Consider the following 21004-nt stretch of genomic DNA (forward strand, 5'->3'; position numbering starts at 1 on the left):
GGAGAGAGAAAAAAACAAGCAAAGGTCCCTGTTCTAAATGACTGATGAACACAACACTCCATTCTGCAAACGTGAACATGTGAACGACCAAGTGAGAACGAGACCATTTGTGGCTTTAATGACAGTCGGATATGGTTCAGGGGAAGACTGGAATGAGAACACCTATGATCCAGAGCATTGCACTTGCAAAGGCTGAAACTAGTCTAGGACATTTGCATAAGACTACAGAAGTTTATGAAAATCTGGAGATTTGAGAAAGAAATACTGCAGTATGCTGCGGAAAGATTGGGAAATTGAGCAGTGTCGTAGATTAAAATCTTTCCCCAATAGAAACGTGAACTTAACGCCATCGCTTGACCCTCTCTCCCTCTGCTAAGTCAACCTATTTAGTACACATTATGTAGAATACACAGCATTGGTTCAATCTATACTGCAATTAAACTTCTCAAGGGCTGGTTTTCATACACTGAAACAGCAAAGCAAATATGGATTATACTTCTTGCAAAATTGACTATGGTACTCTCAGGACGCTTTTAAAAACTAGAAAATACTGATCTATGAACACAAATTGACAAATACCAGCAGTTATTCAAATTAGCTGCTCCCTCACCCGAAGTACAGTGCGGGTTACTAAGAATTCTCAGTTCCCTCTTCAGTATTGTCAATATTGTGGTTGGTGCTCATCTCCATCTGGCCACATACTGAAAGTTGGATTGACACTCGCCCCCACAAAATAACAGCCTTCGTTCACCTGCTCACCTGGTTAACCTTCTGCCAATTACTGATCTTAGATAAACAACTGAAAAATTAAGGTGATACAAGCAGGTTCCCTATACCCAAGTTTTGAAGGGTTCAAAGGTGGCAGAGGGTGGGGAGCAAATCGAGGAGGTAGAGGTGTTCCCACTTTTGCTGTCTGCTTTTTGGCTTGCTGTGCAGGTAGTAAAGGCAGCTTCAGGCTCAGCGGTGATGACCCCTGAAAATCCAATAAGCTGTGGATGTTATCAAACTTCACCTATGAATAATGGCCATGTAGAGCAGTTACTAGAGGATGAGCAATATCAATGCGATGCAACCAGCAAAAATCATAGAATCATAGAATTTATAGTGCAGAAGGAGGCCGTTCGGCCCATCGAGTCTGCACCGGGCCTTGGAAAGAGCACCCTACTTAAGTCCCACGGCCCCACCCTATCCCCTTTACCCCTGTAACCTAACCTAACCTTTTTGGACACTAAGTGCAATTTAGAATGGCCAATCCATCTAACCTGCACATCTTTGGACTGTGGGAGGAAACCGGAGCACACAGAGCAAACCCACGCACACACGGGGAGAATGAGGGAAGACTGAGGTCTGGCACCTTCTTATCAATCACCTCTTGATCAGGCTGTACAATCTTTTGCACCTCCTTCGCTTCACTTGGGCTTTCCTTTACCACTTTCACAAACCCCACTGTCTTATCCTGTTTTACCACATCAGCCTTCCCAGTGCTTCTCTTCAACCACCAACACTGTGACTTTACATGGCCTAGTTTATTACAGTGAAAACATTTGAAACTTTTCATTTCTTTTCCACCCTCCTGGATTTCTTTTTTAGTCTGAGGTACACTCCCCTTATTATCTCCCATCTGATCATCTTTGCCTCTACCACTTGAGTATTTCTCATGTCCCCAGTTTCTATCCCTCACAGGCTGAAACTGATGTCGGAAACCAAGCTTTGATTTATGAACTAATTCATAATCATCTGCCTTTTCTGTTGCTAACCTCGCAGTTTTAACCCTCTGCTCTTCCACATGAGTTCTCACTACATCAGGAATTGAATTTTTAAACTCCTCCAAAAGTATAATTTCTCTGAGAGCTTCATACGTTTGGTCTATTTTCAAAGCCCTTATCCACCTATCAAAATTACTCTGTTTGAGCCTTTCAAACTCCATGTATGTTTGACAAAATTCTTTCCTTAAATTTCTAAACCTTTGTCTGTAGGCTTCAGGCACTAGTTCATATGCACCCAAGATGGATTTTTTCACCTCCTCATGCGTCCCAGATACCTCCTCCGGTAGTGAATAAAACTCTTCACTAGCCCTCCCGACCAGCTTTGTTTCAATCAGTGATACCCACATGTCCTGTGGCCATTTCATTTGTTTAGCCACCTTCTCAAATTAAATGAAAAAGGCTTCTACCTACTTCTCATCAAACCTTGGCAATGCTTGGACATATTTAAATAGATCCCCACCAAGCCTTCGACTATAATGCTCCTTCTCACTATCCTCATCACTATCCAACTGTACGTTTCCCTTTACGTCTGCCAATTTTAACTGACTTATGTTTCATAGCCATTTTTTGAAGTTCAAACTTTTTCTTTTTCCCTTTCCTCTCTATCTCTTTCTTTTTGTTCTGCTAGGGCTATTCTTTCTTTGTTTCTCTCTGCTTTTATTTTTCCTCTGTCTCTCTTTTTCCTCTCTATCTCTTTCCTCTCTATCTTTCGTATTCAAGCTGCTTTAATTCTTTCTCATGTTCCATTTGTTTAATTTGCAACTGAATTTTTGCCATTTCCAATGAATCAAACTGTATCTCAGGCAACTTTAAACGCTCAGCCACCGCCATAATTACCTCAGCTTTTCGCATTTTGTCAGGTAATGTTAACTGCAATGTTTTTGCCAAATTTAACAGTCTGCTTTTAGTCTCTGTCCGTAAGGTGCTGCGTGTGACCGTCTCCACCCCCAAAAACTTCTGAGCCTCTGAAAGAGCCATTGTCTACAACACACTACCTACTTAAACGAGAATACCACACCTGAAAAGCAACCAAACATGCTCACCCCTCATTGTCTTTAGGTTCACTAAGCCAATCCAATAGATAGACTTGTATCCCCCTCGAGCCCCCAATTTGTTATGGGCCAGGGTTTAGAGAACCCCAAAGTGCATCATGGAGTTCCCCTGACCCACATCTTTTAATAGATTGTGGTATGGGGAGCACACGGCCCACTCTACAGGTGTGGTACAGCAGAAATGGAAAAGTATTTTTTAAAGCAAAACAATGTTTATTCTATGAAATCAAGTTAACCTTTTTAAAACATACAGTGAGCATCTTAGCTGTTAAGTAATGGGTTAAGAGACATTGCAATTAGTTGTCTCATTTATGTTAAGTATCCATTAATTGACACTGATATGTAAAGGGGCTTCAGGGGCCTCTGTCAGGTGATGTGCAGTTAGAGTTTTGTGCAAAGTCTGTTGGAATGAAATAAATGTGTGTTGGTGAAAAAGGAACAGAACTTTAGACTCTTCATATCACAGCAACTAAAACGTCTAACAATAGCAACCATTCATTCAAATACAACCCCCAACGAATACAACACGAAGTAATCCCTTAAGCTTTCCTTTTAACATCCATAAGACTTAAAACATCTTTCAACAGAAGCACATTAGGTTTACATTCACGACTGAGAACATTTATAATTCTGAATTCACCAAATGATCAAGAGATAGTCTTTTGATGGCAGAGAGAACAGCAGTACATCTGCTTGGTCTGGCTTCAGCTCCAACACTGAAAACAAAACGGAAACACACACTGCCGCAAACAGCCTAAAACAAAAGTAAAAAGCTGACAATGGACAGCCTAGCTCCACCCACTCACTGATATCACTGCAGTACTAAAGATCCATTTCTTAAAGGTACACTCACTACAGATATTTATATACACACCCATTTATAAACACCTATTTCTTAAAGGTACTCTCACATGACAAGGGCAAAAGCATCCATCTCATTAGGTTTCTTCAACAATCCAGTGGCAAATCCGTGTGCCACTTGGGTTTCCCTGGAACCTGCCCATGAAACAGGAACAACTCAGTTACTTTTGAGTGTTTCTTAGGTTACCAGTTTGAATTTTGTGTGCCTTGATATTTGGAGAGGTCTGCTCCATTGTTGGTGAATAAACCCTAAATCCTAATACACTGATCTGTCAGCTCCAGCAACTCAAAATATATGCAAATTGAAAGGAACATTGAATTTAACTTTTAAGTGTATGTAGTACCCAGGCTCCATGATGCCCTAAGTGGCCTATAAATGCAACAACTTTGATATGCTTGGTTTGATCGCTATGAAATAAGACATTTGTTCTTAGCCTCAAAAAGAACATTTGCTTTCATAGAACGGAAGTACAAGCTGTCATCATTGTGCTTCCACCTCTTGGGCTGTCGGCTGCAATGCCAATTATACACCAAGTACTATTTATTTGTCAATGCAGGGTGGATAAACTGACTTCAGTAGATAGAAAGACATGTATCATTTTTAGGTGATATAAAAGCACAACTTCACTGCATGAGTCATTTGACACCTTACGCATCTTCAAATGGAAAGTTAATGCAAGCAGCAATCAATATAATGCAACTGCATATTCGGGACCAGGTCTTGTGCAATATTTAAACTCTCTGATCCATCTAGTGCAGATTCAAATGCAAGTGGAATAAGCTGAACAAAGATACCAGTTCACTCCCCAGCTAAATGTGACATTGCATAATATGCATTTGAGCAGTGTTAGAAAACGTGCAGTTTATCTCCAACCTTTCTAGCACCATTTGCTTACTGAGCTCTTTAAGCACTGAACAGAAATGAGAACAATTGTGCGTGACACAGTGAAAGACACAGTGTACTAAAACGAAGAGGTTCCCCTGAGCGACATCAGCCTAATAAGGAGTACTGCCTGCCTGAGCACTGCCTGAGATTATGAGACATGAAACTGAAGCTTTCTCCGCTCTCAAGCCATAAAAAAAGACTTAGCAAAGTGCTTCAGAACATCCTGAGCTTGTGAGAGGTGGTATATAAATGCAAGTCTTTTTTTTATTTTGAACACTCCAGTGAACAGTGCAGCAAGCGTTATCACAGAAGCTTTAAGAATTTTTTGTATTCCAGGTAGTGAGCAAAGCTACTTGAATGCTTGACAAAGTAATTTCAAGGAAACTCCTTTCTACTGGGGGAACATTTCCTAAGTGCATTGAGCATTGTCAAATCTTCTGTCCATTCCTTTTTTAAAAATAAATTTATAGTGCCCAATTCATTTTTTCCAATTAAGGGGCAATTTAGCGTGCCCAATGCACATCTTTGGGTTGTGGGGGTGAGACCCACGCAGACACGGGTAGAATGTGCCAGGATCAAACCCGTGAGGGAGCAGTGCTAACCAGTGCACCACCGTGCTGTCCTCTTCTGTCCATTCTTACTATTTCCAGTCAGCTGTGAGCAGTGTTTCAAAGACTGAGGTGGAAACACACAGATTTAAAAAAAGACTTGCTCATGCCTCTCAGACACATCTTAGGTGCTTCATATGCAAGAAATGCTTTGGCTGGTGTAGGCAAACGTGGTTCCAGTTGACACCCAGAAAGATCCCACAAACATCAAATATAGTGGCCGACCCATTTACCTGGTTTCTTTGGGTACGTAGAAGGCTCATTAACGAGAAACAAAATCTAGTGGTTGTCAGAATCTCTTCTTTAAACTCTCCCACAACCAAAAAATCTTCTCTGTTCCCCATACCCATGTATATTTGACTTCACATTGTAAAGAATAGACAATCTTGAAGTCTCAGTAAGAATCAAAGCATGGGTAGCATGGTAGCACAGTGGTGAGCACTGTTGCTTCACAGCGCCAGGGACCTGGGTTCGATTCCCAGCTTGAATCACTGTCTGTGCAGAGTCTGCACGTTCTCCCTGTGTCTGCGTGCATTTCCTCCGGGCTCCAGTTTCCTCCCACAAGTCACGGAAGATGTGCTTGTTGGGTGAATTGGACATTCTGAATTTTCCCTCAGTGTGCCCAAACAGGCGCCGGAGTGTGGCAACTAGGGGATTTTCACAGTAACTTCATTGTAGTGTTATAGTAAGCCTACTTGTGACACTAAGGTTATTATTATTATGCTTCCCACCATGACAGCTGTAATGCTGTGCAGGGATACACACACACCCACACAAGTGGTGCCCAAACTCAGAGGGAAAGGACTGGCTCGTCCCACCTTCTTTCCCATCCATACCTTTTGATGTGCTGCAAAAATGCTCAGCCGTGAGCCTAAAATGTGATGGGTGTGTCTCCACATTGGTTCAGGAGATAAAACTGGATGGATGGACAGATTAGAAAAATGCTCAGTTCTTTAAACATAACAGTTTGACATTGAGGGGTTAGCTGGCACAGGTGACAAGCGTTGTGCAACTGTTTCCAGGAATTATTTCTTTAAACTTCCACAACAGTGCCAAGAACACCACAGCGCTGCAAGGAATCTTCAACTCCTGGGAATCTATCCATACAGCAGAAGCCTGCTGCTTCTTCCCACTGACAGCACACCAGGAAACACTGGCACTTTAAACCGCAACCCCCCCCCTCCACTTCCCAGCACATCATCCCCCACTCCTGCTCCTGCCCCCCCCCCCCTCCACTTCCCAGCACATCATCCCCCACTCCTGCTCCTGCCCCCCCCCCCCCCCCCACCCCCCCCCCCACCAAATGAATAATAAAAATACAGTATTCCCTCCTTAACATTTTAATCTCGGCGAAATAGAGGGAAATGTATCACGGATCTCTTTGTGCTATTCCTTTTCTGCTGCATTTTTGTGCCAAGTCTGTCCTGGGTAACAGCAGACAGAAAAAAAAACAATTTAAAAGTGCACATGCTTGCTCCAAGGCATAAGTGGACAGCTCTGGTTATTGATCCAGCGCTGCCAGTCCATTCCAATATTCAAAATAGCCAGCCTGACACTGGCGGAGACAGGCACGTAAATCTTCCCCCACCTCCCCAGAGTACGATAACTGGCAACTCGAGGTGGGGAGTTCAATTTGTACCTCTATCTGCACCCTCATCGCTCCCTAATCCAAAGGTGTGAATGCCAGAAATGTGGCTGGACGACCTGGTACCCTGCTTCAAATCAGCTAATTTAACATAACCCTGGGCCTTTTGGTCTTTGTAATGTCAAATGCAGTCTTTCTCAACAGAACTACTTCAACCGAGCACTTGAATTTCAAACTCACCCACTGTGTAGGGGAAAGAAAGAATCAGGAATCTTCCGGCTGCTGTCAGGAAGTTCAAACTTGACAAGTGTAAACATGGGGGGAAATGTGTTATACTGCTTCCAAATCAGCAGTATAAGAGAAAAAAAAGAGTGCAACCCTAATCAAACCAGAGGATCATTGCAAGCTCAGTACAAACTTCACTCAAAATCCTCACAAAACACAGCACAACGTTCAGCCATCCCATTCCTTTCTTCTCTTGGAATCACACAGTGGGTCATAAAACTAAATCTAAAAGCTTTCAAACACTTTAAAAGGAAGAAAAATCTTACTATCCCCACATGTCCTGGCTCCATCAGTTACATTTCCAGACAGATGCACACTCACCTATAGTACCTCGACTGCAAATAGGTTGAACACACAGCTTTGGACACGTGGCTGGCTGATCCGAAGTCTATTACTTTCACCCTGTAAGGCTGCCGGATGGGATCAACCAGCATGATATTCTCCGGTTTGAGGTCCGCGTGGATTAAACCAAGGCTCTTTAGTTTATTCAGTGCAGTGGCCACTTGCTGTAAGATTGGCCTGATCACCTTTAGGGGCAATGGACTAAACTTGTTCTGCTTTAGAAAGTCATATAAGTTCTGTTCCAACATCTCAAACACCAAACACGTATGATTCCGATGCTGAAAGCATTCATAGGCACGCACAAAGTTAAACTCATCAGCGTTTTCGTTGCTCAGTCTTGCTAGGATACTGACTTCAATTTGCCCCTGCCGTGCATAAGAGGGGTGGTTTTTTAAAATCTTTATCGCCACTATCTCATTCGACCCCCGCTTCCAACATTTTACAACCTGGCCAAAGGTCCCACGTCCAAGAAAGTCGAGGACCTCGTAGGTGTTCTTCATCGAACATAGCACTTCGTGCTGCATCAGATGGTAATCGCCATCACCACTCGCACTGTTCTGCTTTGAGGCAGTGGTCACAACGGTGACCGGATTCCCCACACCCGTCTGCAACATTGCCGGCATTATAGACAGTTCATCCACAATCTGCATGGCGCTACCGCGATTGTCCAGCTCCTCACTCTTTCTCTTCAATCCACATCTCTGGTAGCTCTCCAGCGAGGTTAGACTGCTGCCCGGCCTCTCACCCTGTGGTGCCACCACCAGAGGTTGCTGCGGCGCCTGCGCTGCTGTGACCCTGGCGGCACAAGATGGGTTCAATGCAATGGCACTTGCTGCCACCAAAATGTTCTGTCCACGAGGTCTACCAATGGAGTTCTTCGGCTGAAATGAAGAGTTAACCACGTGAGACGGGTGGGCAACTCCAAGGTTCCGTCCGTTCACGTAAGTCCGCGGACAGGTTCTCTCATGGTACGCACAACTACTTGGTTCAACTTTCAGTTTCTTCACACTGCAAAAGGCACTTGTCTGTGTTTGATAAATGTGTGGTGGGCAGACCAAAACTTGTGAGGCCATACCTGCGTGGGCAAAGAAAGAAAGAGATTAATGAACATCCAGGGAGTGTAAACTGCACCCGTTCTCTCACACACACACAAAAATGTCATTGGGGCTCTGCCCTATAGCACGTAGCAATCTGCACTCAAATCCCAGACAGATCGTAAAAATGTCCATGTTTCTGGGGACCCTGGTTGGGCAAGCTCCAGTGAGTGATTGCGGAATAAAATGCCACACCAAAAGGCAGAGACATGGTCTAAATTAGCCCCTTGGGATAGAATGTGCCATCTGCCAATCAATCACAGGAATCACGGGCATTCCAGCAGCCGCCAATGCTCCTCCTCATCTGCAGTTGCATTTTGAGTGACAAGTAGTCAGCATGACGAGGAAGGGGGAAAGAACCTGGATATTTCGGCCAGCTACTCCACATCCAGTTAAACTACTCATTGAAACTTTGCAAAAATATCACTGGCCCAGTGTTACAGAGAGCAACTCCAAACAATGAAGTACAATTCATTAAAAACTCTGGGGATGCCCTTCAAGCTAGTAACACCAGCTCAAACTTCTGTTCCTTTATAGATGGGAGTGAGATGAACCAGTTCCCACTTGAATCATGGAACACCTTCAACTCTTGAACTATCAGTGGGCACTGACCTACCTATTGTCAGGTAGGTGTACCTTTAAGAAATGGGTGTTTGTCAAATAGCTGCAGTGGTGTCAGTGTGTGGGTGGAGCTGGGCTGTCTGTCTGTCTTTTTTTACTTTCGTTTTGAGCTGGGAGTTGCAGTGTGTCTTTGTTTCGCTTTCAGTTGGAGAGCTGCATTTGAACCAAGCAGATGTATTTTGGCCTCTCTCTCTTCATAAAAAAGAATGTCTCCAGATCACTTGATGATTTCAAAGTAATACCGGTTTCTGTAAGGAATGCAAATCTACTGTCTTTGTTAAAAAGGGTTTTTTGACTTATGGATGTTGTTTGGAAAGTTATTAAGGGTTACCTATAGAGTATTGTATCTGTGGGGATTATCAGTGTTGGTAGTGGTCAAATGTTTACTGTGGGTTTATAAAATGTTAACTGGATTCATAGAATAAACATTGTTTTGTTTTCAAAATAAAAATTTAGTTCTCTGTTGCATCACACAGTGGGCCCTTGTGCTCCCCATAACCAAAATCTATTCAAAGTTGTGAGTCAGGTGAACTTCATGATATACTTTGGTGTTCTCTAAACCTTGGCCCATAATACTATGCATGAAGTAACTTGCAAAGAAAATTGAAAATGTTAAATAAGATTACCATAGAGCGTACAATGATTGCGACGTTAAAGTTCAATACATAATAAAAAAGAAAGTAACAATTTAAGTTATCTGTGAATCAGCAACTCAGGAGTATTACGGTAAGATATAAATTATCCTGTACACAACATATATTCCTTATCATTATCTTCTCTAACTAATTTGATATGTCTGGATCCCAAAGTATCTGCTCAGAAGCATCTTTCATGTCCTTGAGATGTCCCAAATAAATTTATTTAACATCTCTTAAAGTGAAGATTATTTGCTTAGAGAAAGTGGCCACAAATACCAAGACAATAAATATCCAGTTCAATCTGTTTTAGGTAAGTGGGTTGAAGGACAAGTGTTAGTTGAAGACATAGGGAGGACTCTCCACCTCTTCTTGCATCATGGGATGTTTTGGACACGTCTCATCAAATACCGCCACAATGCTGTACTCAGTCAGAACTACGATGAACCAATAGTCTAGATTACATGGTCAAGTTCTGGAGCATGACTTGAGCCAACGACTTGCAGACTCTTACCCACAGACAAATGTCCCAAGCCAACACCTATTGCCATCAGGGGAAAAAAGTTACGGTTAGGATAGGTTAACGAAAAAGAGGTTTCACCAGCAGAATCTTCATGAGATGTTAAACCATTTTGAGTGCGGTTAAAAAGACAAAATGTTCTTTCAACATGAATGAAAAATGCTTGCCTCTCGAGTACGTTTCTGCACCCGCGTCAAGACCAAATTTTAAAACTGCCAAACTCTCTTAATTTCCGATAATATTCACGTGCAGAAATGTCCCGCAGTCTGGCACATAATACAAAATCATTAGAACATCCAATATTGATAGAAAATCATCTCTGAAGCTGGCGAGTAACGACGGTTGAAAAGTTTTGTTCAGGCAGGTAAATGGAAATAACTCCTCGTCCTACTGGGCAGTCAGACGATGAATCTTAATGTCGAGTCCAAGGCTGATACATACGGTATATGCTGTGTTATACAAGTGAATTTCAGCAGCTATTAATATCAGAGGATCAGGACTAGATGCCTGGCGGAAAATTGTTCTGTGCCGCTCGGCACTCTACATCTCCCAATATAAATGTAGAAACCGTGTCACTGGGTACCAAGAGCTCAGTGCATCACAGTGTGGTGTCACAAAGGAGGAGCTCTGATCATCACATGAAGTTTACCTTGCAATTTTTTTTCCCCCAAAGACAGTAACATTTTACCCATGTAGCCATTATCTCAGTATGTCAATAATACATTGCAATTACACAGCATATTTCACCTAGTAAAAGCCACTTGGCACTTCACGGAAATATTGTAACTCAAAATTTGACATCAAGCCCCATAAGGGAAGATTAAGACAGATGACCAAAAAACTGGTTGGTACGTTTTAAGAAGAAAAAGGCAGAAAGATTTAGGGAGGAAATTCCCAGTCCAGGCAATTGAAGGGACAGTTGAAAATGGTAGGGCAATTAAAGGCAAAGATATGTAGGTGGCCAGAATTGTGGGGCTGGAGGGGCTTAGGGACATAGAGAGAGGTAAGGCCATGGATAGATTTGAAAACAAGCATAAGAATTTAATTTTTTTTGCCATACTGGAAGTTAATAGTGAATCATTGAGTATGGTTGATGGGTGAATGGGACTTGGTGCGATTTAGTGCAAGGGCAGTGGCGTTTTGGATGAGCTGAAGTTTATTATGTAGGGTGGAAGATGGCAGGGTGGCTAGGAGAGTATTGGTATATAAGTCATGTGTAGAGGTAATGTGTTGTAGCGCTATTAGCCTGCCCTCAGCTGATGACCAGATGTGCACAGTTTGAGCAGGTGGGTTCAAATGAATAGCAATCAAGAACAGTCTAATGTTGAGGCTGAGCTCAGCTAAATCAGTCCAGACTTCAGCATAGATCTTTGCACCTGCTTGGTGTGCATGGTGAAGCTCCTCAGTGGATACTGTCATTAAGGAAGCATGCTGAGATAAATTACTTTACTGTATGCATCCCAATGATTGTCAAGAAGCATGAAATAAAATCTCTAGAATAGAGTTGTACACATGATAAGGAATGAAGATGCATTAACAGATACAAAAGGCCACTATGACAACATTATATGATGAGCTTTTAACTTTAATTACAAGAAAAGCAATGCCATCAAACAATGATAAGTTCATGAAGGCCAGCGAGCAAGCAAAGATAGTCTCCTGCATACTGGCACACAATTCAGTCTGTGTCCACAGAGTTCAGTGTCTGGGAGTCATGCACATCACCAAAAACATCGAGGTAGTGTTGAATTATTTTAATAGAACAAAAAACATGACCATCAACAGTAATTTTGTTCAGAATATATATTCAAATTATTTAAATGATATCTAACTTGCAAGATCTCTTTATTTCTTAGTGCAGATTATGGGGGAAAGATTACCGACCAGATGGAGCTTTGCCCTCTCTTCAAACAATAGCAAGGCATTGACCACATACTGTATACCTATTACCTCAAATACTTGTGCAGGATGAAATATTGCTCTGGTTTGTCCGTCCCTTCTTTAATTATACAAGTTACAATAAATTGCAGTCATATTTTATGCACAAGAGCAGAAACTGACTCCTGTTCAAACCCAGGACATCTTAAAGTGGCTTCAGTTTGTGTGTGAATTCCCCAGTTTGGACAGCATGATAAGAAGTAGGAGCAGGAGCAAGCCATTCAATCAGTTCATGGTTGATTTTCGACCTCAATTCTATTTTCCTGTCAGATCTGCATATCTCTCAATTACCTTAGTGTCCAACAATCTATCCATCTCAGTTTTGAATATACTCACCAACTGCGCATCCACAGCCTCTAGAGTACAAAAATTCAATAGATTCACAAACCCGAGTGAAGAAATGTATTCTAATCTCTACATGGCTGACCTCTTATTCTGATGTGGAGGTGCCGGCATTGGACTGGGGTGGGCACAGTAAGAAGTCTTACAACACCAGGTTAAAGTCCAACAGGTTTATTTGAAATCACGAGCTTTCAGAGCGTAGCGACTTCATCAGGTGAATGTGATGAAGGAGCTATGCTGAAGAAGGAGCTACGCTCCGAAATCTCGTGATTCCAAATAAACCTGTTGGACTTTAACCTGGTGTTGTAAGACTTCCTCTTATTCTGAAAGTATGATCCTTAGTCCTAGGCTCTCCACCAAGGGGAACAGCCTCTCGACATCTGCTTATTCAAGTCCTGCAAGGATTTTATGTGCATCAATGAGATCACACACCAATCTTTTAAACTCCAGAGTACAGGCCAGATATTCATTTGAGCACTTCTGCAGGTTAAAGTGGCGAGGAACGGATGACGATTTTCTAAAGCACACCACGCCAGGCACGCGAGTGTTAAATCAGTTTCCCACAACACTGGCTTCAAAACACAGTTACATCAACCATCTCTGCAGCACATGCAATTTAAACACAAATGTTTAACAAAACTGCTGCAGCTGTTTCCATTTATAGAAAGGGGGTAACAAGGGCCTGACATAAATATTCCTAGTACTATTGCAAAACTCACTCTTCAACCATTCTCCATATATCCAGTGAAAATAATCAACATCACAGAATTGTTACTGGCAGCCATTTGGCCCATCGTGTCTGTGACAGAAACATGGTTCAACCACTTCCCATTGTGTTTCCAAACCAACCAAAGGAACTGCACAAATACTTTAATTTTTAAAAAAGTCAGATTATTCAGGAAATACCTAAGTTCCTTCTTCTGGGTCACTGCTATGTTGATTCCAGAGATATGGGGTTTGTCATATGAAGAGAGATTGAACATTTAGGCCTATACACTCTAAAGTTTAGAAGAATGAGGGGAGATCAAATTGAGGTACACAGGATGATAAAATATATGGAATATGTAGACGTGAAGTGGATGCTTCCTCTTGGTGGGCATTTCAGAATGCCCCACTGGATCATAGTCTTAGAACAAGAGGTAGCAAATTTAAAATGGAGTTCAGGAGAAACTACTTCTCCCAGAGGGTCGTGAACCTGTGGAATTCACTACCCCAGAGCACGATGGACAGTGACTAAATCTGAGGAAAATGGGTTGAAGAGTTATGGAAAATAGGTAGAATGGATGGGCAAAATGATGGAATTACGGCCAGGATGAGATTAGCCATGATCCAATGGCAGAGTGGGCTTGATGGGCCAAAAGGCTTATTTCTGCGCCCATTTCATATTATGAGTACTGTTATCTGCCACAGACTTTTATATGGAGACTTACCAAGAATGTGTACACCTAAAAATTCCCAACAGTCAAAAAAGGTTGCACAAGATGACAACCTACACAACCTTACCCTGTTTTTTTCTGCTGTGTCTGCCATTTGCTGTTCAGTTACCTTGAACCAAAACATGCTGAGCTCTAGGTAACAGGATTGAGAGGAAGCTGCCCAGGCATTGTTACAACACTTCCTGTTTAACTATGACTATCCAGGCTTCATTGTTTGTGAAAAGTCTTTTCAAGAGCACAGCAGAGCTCTGGAAATTCCAGGTCATCCCTTCCAAACTCAGGCATGTGTAAGTTGCACCCATGTTCTTTGGAACACATTTCGCAATAGCCTTCCTTTACACTACAGGAAGCCGATGTCTACCTGTGGTAGAACCATATGGAGGGACTGACACTCAAGCTGTCAGATGGTAAAACTTACCTGGGAGGAGGGATCTTACGGAGGACCTGACAAAATGCCAAAACTGGAAAATACAGGCAACGCGTGCTGGAAACAGATGGGCATGTTGTGCTCTGTTTTGAAATGTGAAAGAAGCATTTTGACCAAAGGATCTGAGGAAGTGTTGTTGGAAAGAAATTCAGGCCAGCGCACCGCTTACAATTCCCAAAACGGAACTCAGCTAGATTTGAATAATATCTGCCAAAGCTTCTAGCTGATGAACATCCTCAGTAATTTTGAGCGGCTTGTACTGCATCTACTTCCTGTCACATGTAAGAAATAGCAAATATTTCATGACTAACAATGAGAACTGATATTTACCTGCGCAAGTACAAAATAATCATTCTTGGGAGCACACGTAGTCTTGGCCTTTCTGCTGCTCCTCCCACAGTTACGTCCATGACTGGCAGTGTCAGTAGGCTCGGAGCTCCATACGGGGCAGCACAGTGGTTAACACTGCTGCCTCACAGCACTAGATATCCGGGTTTGGTTCCGGCCTTGGGTGACTCTGTGTGGATGTGTGTGTGGAGTTTGCACATTCTCCCAGTGTCTGCGTGGGTTTCCCCTGGGTGCTTCGGTTTCCGCTCACAGTCCAAAGATGTGCAGATGTGCAGCTTTGGCAAAGAGTCATCGGACTCGAAACGTTAGCTCTTTTCTCTCCCTACAGATGCTGCCTTCCCTGCTGAGATTTTCCAGCATTTGCTGTTTGTTTCAGATTCCAGCATCCGCAGTAATTTGCTTTTATGCAGATTAGATGGATTGACCATGTTAAACTGCCCCATAGTGTCCAAAAGCTTAGGTGGGGTTACCTGCATTCAGCCCATCGAGTCTGCACCGGCTCTTGGAAAGAGCACCCTACTTCAGCCCACACCTCCACTCTATCCCCGGAACCCAGTAGCCCTACCTACCCTTTGGACATTAAGGGGCAATTTAACATGGCCAATCCACCTAACCTGCACATCTTTGGACTGTGGGAGGAAACCGTACAGCCGGAGGAATCCCACGCAGACACGGGAAAAAGATTGACAAAGGCAGGGGAGAGACAGATAAAAGATCTCTCTCTCTTTTACTTTTGCTATTTTGTTCCCCTCAATCTTTCACAGCTACCCATATCCTGACCCGTGAAAAATTTTGCTCATTACCCTGTCCTCATTTTATTAGCACCTTTACAATTATAAAATGTCTCAAGCTGCTTCACGGAAGCATTACCAAACAAAAGTTGACACTACACCACAGAAGGAAATATTAGGACAGTTGACCAAAACATTGTTTGAAGAGATAGGCATTTAAAAATGTTGTAAATGAGAGAGGGGTTAATTGGCAAAGAGTAGCCTCTAGCAAAGCAGTTAAACTAGGAGATGCTGAAATGGTCAGAATTGAAGGAAAGCAGAGAGATCTTGGTATGTTGTGGAGTTGGAGATAGAAAGGGGCAAGGCCATGGGGCGATTTGAAAACAAGGGTGAGAATTTTGAGAATCAAAGCTGGACAGGGAGCCAATGTTGCTCAGTGAGCACTAATGTGGTGGGTGAACTGGACTAGGTGAGAGTTTGGAAATGTGCAGTAGCATTTTAGATAGGCTTAAGATGGATGGACAATGGGAGGCTAGACAGAAGAGTAGGCAGGTCTAGGGGTAACAAAGGCATGGATGAAGGTTTTGGAAGCAGAAGAGTGATATTAAAATGAGCATATTAAAGGTAAACCTCTTGTCCACATTTTCAAACCTCTCAACAACCTTTGTCCTCCATGTCCTCAAGTCTCTACCTTTACAACCTCCTCCAGTCTTATTATCCTCCTATGATGCCCTTCAGTCCTTTTCTTCTAGCCTTATGCAAATTCAGGCCTCTCTCTTCACCCTACTACAAAGTCCAGCAATTTCCCTAGACTCCTTTTTCTGGGATTCTCTGCTTGTGCCCCATCTCAAAATTCAACCAAGGTTCTGGTTACCCCTTCTTAATTTAAATTTGCTCATCAAAATACATTTGTAAAGTGCCTCTTACATTAGAGGAGCTACAGATAGGTAATGAGTGTGCCATTGAAAGAATGGTTGCTGAAAGAACAGCCGTATTGTCAGTAATCAATTCCATTAAAGATTATTTTAAATTCCTTCTCAGGCTATTGATATCACTGGCAAGGCCAGCATTTAATGTCCATCTCTGTAGTTGCCCCCGAGAAGATGGTGCTGAGCTGCCTTCCCGAATTGCTCCATTTATGTGGTCAAGGTACAACCACACTGCTTTAGGTTAGGAAGTCCAGGATTTTGCCCGAGCAAAAATGAAGGAACATTCTATCCCAGAAAAGAATCATTAAAATAATGGCTAAATTCCTGAAATCATTTTTCTTTAAATCGCTTATATTGGTCATGCTGTATCTGCTGCAAATGTGAACAGATCAGGTAAAAGAATCACAATTCAGAAAGAAACTACAAAGAGTCGTGAACACACACAGTCCATCACTCGAACCAGCCTCCCATTCATTGGCCCTGTCTACACCTCCCGCTGCCTTGGGAAAGCGGGCAGCATAATCAAAGACCCCTCCCACCCGGGTATTCTCTCTTCCAACCTCATCCATCGGGGCAGGAGATACAAAAGTCCGAGAATACACACTAACAGATTCAAAAACAGCTTCTCCCCTGCTGTTACCAGGCTCCGGAATAACCCTCTTACGGACTGAATGATCTCACCATGCATCTTGTCTACTGAGTAGCACCACACTCCAAAAGCTTCAACCGTATTTATGTCTATTTGTTAACATTGTGTATTTATCATATGTCCTATGTTTTTCATGTGTGGAACGATCTGCCTGGGCTGTACGCAGAACAAATACTTTTCACTGTACCTCAGTACACGTGACAATAAATCAAATCAATCAACCAATCAAAACACTTGCAAAGAGTGACTAACATTTAGAATAGCCTTTTGATGATGTTGTTTCCTGTTTTTGAAACGTGGCTCTTTTGCATGTAAAGCAAACTTGATAACCAGAGCAAAAAATGTGGAGGCTCTGTCCTTGGATGGACACAAGCCACTAACTTTTCAGTTAACAGTCCAAAAATACAGCAATGGAGACAAAACTCTATTGTTCAATAAGCAATTGATTGGTATCAATGAAAGGCCTTCTTAACGCAGATATCCATGAGAAATCACCCATTGACAACTACACATGGCAAAATTCAAAGCAGAATTGAACCTATGTAGTTCCTTCTGTCTCTACTTAAGACTGGTGATATTTTGTCTATTAGTGTGGCAGATGCTAGAGAATTATTTTAATACGTAACCCTTTCCAATCCAATTAGCCAAGTAACACCATTTAATTTTCTGCCTACCTCCATTATTTCTTTAAGATATTTTGGTGATGTATTTTCAGAAGCAAGTCAAAGCTGTCAAGTCTTGGGATCATTTTGCAACTCAAAGCAATAATTGGTTCATTGAGTGATGAAAACAGCATATTGTGGCATCATAACTGAGCGAATCAAGGAAGAAACTTGTAGACAGCTTTGCACCAACTGAATGGCTGCTAGAAGCAGATTCCATAGGAACCTCTCAAAAAACAATTGGGCAAGTGGGACTAGCTTAGTGATGGAAACTGGGCGGCATGGACAAGCTGGGCCGAAAGGCCTGTTTCCATGCTGCAAACATCTATGACTCTATAAAGAGGACGGATTTGCAGGAACAGGAGGAAAATGCTAAATTGGATAGTTCTTTCAAAGAGCCAGCACAGATATAACAGGCCATGTGGCCTACTTCTGTAGTTTAGGATTCTATGATTTGCTAGCCTCAAACAATTCAGTGAATGTCAAAACCTACTGAACTTTAGTTTGATCAACTGAGCTAAAGATTAAATTGCATGTTTTTTTTTTAAAAGACTGATTTGGTATGGTATATTTTTATTTGGTATGGTATATTTTTATTATTTGTCTGTTATGGAACTGAACTTTTTTTTAAATATTCACGTAAGGGATGTGGGCATCACAGGTTAAGCCACTATTTATTGCCCATCCCTTTTTAATTTTTTTTTAAATTTAAAACAAACTTGTAACATTTACAGAGAAAAAAAGGCCATATGCAAAGAGCCTTAACAGAGTGAAAACAAACAGTGGGAAAGAATAAACATGTTAATGAGGCACTTCCCCTATCAGCTCTGTTTGCTCATGCCCCACGTGTTCAACTAAACTAATGTGGCTCTAACCCCTCCCTCCCTTCCCCGGTGCTGCTGCTGCCGGTTTCCTGCGCTGCTCCCTGCAAGCGACTTTCTCCCCCGGGGGATCCCTGGTCACCCCACCCCCACCCCCCACCCCGGCCCTTGCCCACTTAAGTCTTCTCTGTTCTCCTTCCCGGCTGCCCCCCCCCCGCCCCCCCGAGGCTTGACCTGCCAGGTCAGCCCTGCGCTTGGCCCTAGCCCGCCCCCTCTCCTACTCTATCTGGTGCCCCCTGACCTACGCTAGCTACGCTGACCCCTGCCCTTGGCGCCTGACTGTCTCCCGCCAGAGTGCTCGGGCCCTCCCCCCACCAACCAAGGACCCATTAACCTGATTGTATCTCCCCGTGCCCTTTTTCAAGTCCCTTAACCAGCCCCCTAGCCCATCCCCCCATCAGAGGCCCCGATCTCCCGCCAAAAGATACCAAGTGCAGGGCCCCCTTTGCAGGGCCCCTCTCCCCTCTCCCCCTCTCCCCCCCCCCTCTCCCCTCTCCCCCTCCCCCCCCCCCCCCCCCCCCCCCCTCTCCCCTCTCCCCCTCCCCCCCCCCCCCCCCCCCCACCCTCCCCTCGTTGCAATCTCCCCAAAACACCCTAAGCAGTGCACGCTCCAGCCCCCGCTCTCTGTCCAGGCTGAAAACAATCTTAGATAAAACATTACAGTACAGGATAATTTAACAAACCACCACCACACAAAAGCTCTGAGAGCCCAGAGTCCTTTAGTTCAAGTCCAGCTTCTTCTTTTAATAAAAGTCCACTCTGAGTCAGAGCAAGTTCAGGTTAACAGACCGCCGCCACTGTACAGCACTGAAAAAACTAAGTGCCCGTTAGTTAAAGTCCAGCTTCTTATCTTTAATGAAAGCCTAAACCTGTTCTGGTGTCTTGAAATAGTGATGGAGTTCCTCAAGCGTGACCCAAAGCTTCGCAGGATACAACATTCCGAACCGAACCTCCTTTTTGTAGAGGGCCGCCTTTACCTTGATGAATCCTGCACGCCTCTTGGCCAGCTCCGTTCCCAGGTCCTGGTAGATGCGCACCTTGTAGTTCTCCCATCTGCTGCTCCTCTCCGCCTTGGCCCATCGCAGCACACGTTCCCTGTCAACAAGCCGGTGAAAGCGGACCACCAAGGCCCTCGGTCGGTCGCCCGTCCTGGGCTTCCTTGCGGGGGCTCTATGCGCCCCATCCAACGCCAGGGGTCGAGGGAAGGCCTCCGGTCCCATCAGCGCCTCGAGCATACCCATCACGTATGCACTCGTATCCGATCCCTCGCAGCCCTCGGGGAGGCCAACGATCCTCAAGTTCTGCCTCCTGGCTCTGTTCCCCAGCTCTTCAAGCTGCTCCTGCATCCTCCTCTGGTGGGAGTTCAGCTCCTCCACCTCGTGCTCTAGCTCCGTTACCGTGTCCGCCTGGCTGGAGAGCTTCACCTCAACCTCCCTGAGCGCCTTCTCTTGGACCGTCTGCACCTCGACCATTCGGTCCATTACCACCCTCATCGGGTCCAATGTGTCCCTCTTCAGTTCGGCGAAGCAATTCTTGAAGAACTCCATCTGTTGCTCCCTTGGCCAGTGAGCCTCCGCTCCCTGCCGTCCGCCATGCTTTGCCGCCCGGTCTGGGGTCCCCGCTGCTCTCGCTTCGATCCTTGCCGCTCCACGCAACCACTTCTGGTCCAGCTGTCCATACCCCGGGGGGAAAGCCTCTTCCCTATCGTCTCCTCCACCGATTCAGGTCGCCAGGTCCCGAAAAAACCCTTTGGAACAGGTCCGTTTGCCCATCACGCGCGGGAGCGATCCGACCTGCTTCCTCGAGGGCGCCATTGGAAGTGCCCTTTATTGCCCATCCCTAGTTGCCCTTCAGAAGGTGGTGGTGAGTCACCTTCTTAAACGGCTGCATTCTTTGAGGTGTCGGTACACCCACTGTGCTGTTAGGGAGGGAGTTCCAGGATGATGCCCCAGCAACAGTGAAGGAACGGCAATATATTTCCAAGTCAGGGTGCTGAGTGACTTGGAGGGGAACCTCCAGGTGATGGAGCTCCCAGGTATCTGCTGCTCCTGTCCTTCTAGATGGCGATCGTGGGTTTGGAAGGTATTGCTGAAGAACCTTGGTAAGTTACTGAAGTGTATCTTGTAGATGGTACACACATCAGCGGTGGAGGGTTTGAATGTTTGTAGAAGGGGAGCAAACAAGCAGGCTGCTTTGTCCTGGATGGTGTTGAGCTTCTTGAGTGTTGTTGGAGCTGCATCCATTACACTCCTGACTTCTGCATTGTAGATGGTGGACAGGCTTTTTGGGGGGGGGGGGGGGGTCAGGAGGTGAGTTACTCACCGTAGGATTCCTAGCCTTTGACCTGCCCTGGTAGTCACAGCATTAATATGGCTAGTCCAGTTCATTTTATGATCAATGGTAACC

At 44.1% G+C, this 21004-nt stretch overlaps 1 protein-coding gene across 4 annotated transcripts in view; it reads right to left on the reverse strand.

Moving 5' to 3' along the window:
* The window catches only part of hipk3a (homeodomain interacting protein kinase 3a), a 334036-nt gene that overhangs the window by 225199 nt on the left and 87833 nt on the right, over positions 1 to 21004 (reverse strand). For 2 of the 4 annotated variants that reach the window (XM_072466227.1, XM_072466226.1), the window contains one exon: positions 7365 to 8460. The exons of the other annotated variants lie outside the window; for them this stretch is intronic. In XM_072466227.1, coding sequence (XP_072322328.1) covers positions 7365 to 8458 — 1094 coding nt within the window. In that variant the 5' untranslated portion in view covers positions 8459 to 8460. The remainder of the gene's footprint in view (positions 1 to 7364; positions 8461 to 21004) is intronic. 4 annotated transcript variants of the gene reach the window in all.

This window comes from Scyliorhinus torazame, chromosome 10 (genome assembly GCF_047496885.1).
Source record: "Scyliorhinus torazame isolate Kashiwa2021f chromosome 10, sScyTor2.1, whole genome shotgun sequence".
NCBI lineage: Eukaryota > Metazoa > Chordata > Chondrichthyes > Carcharhiniformes > Scyliorhinidae > Scyliorhinus > Scyliorhinus torazame.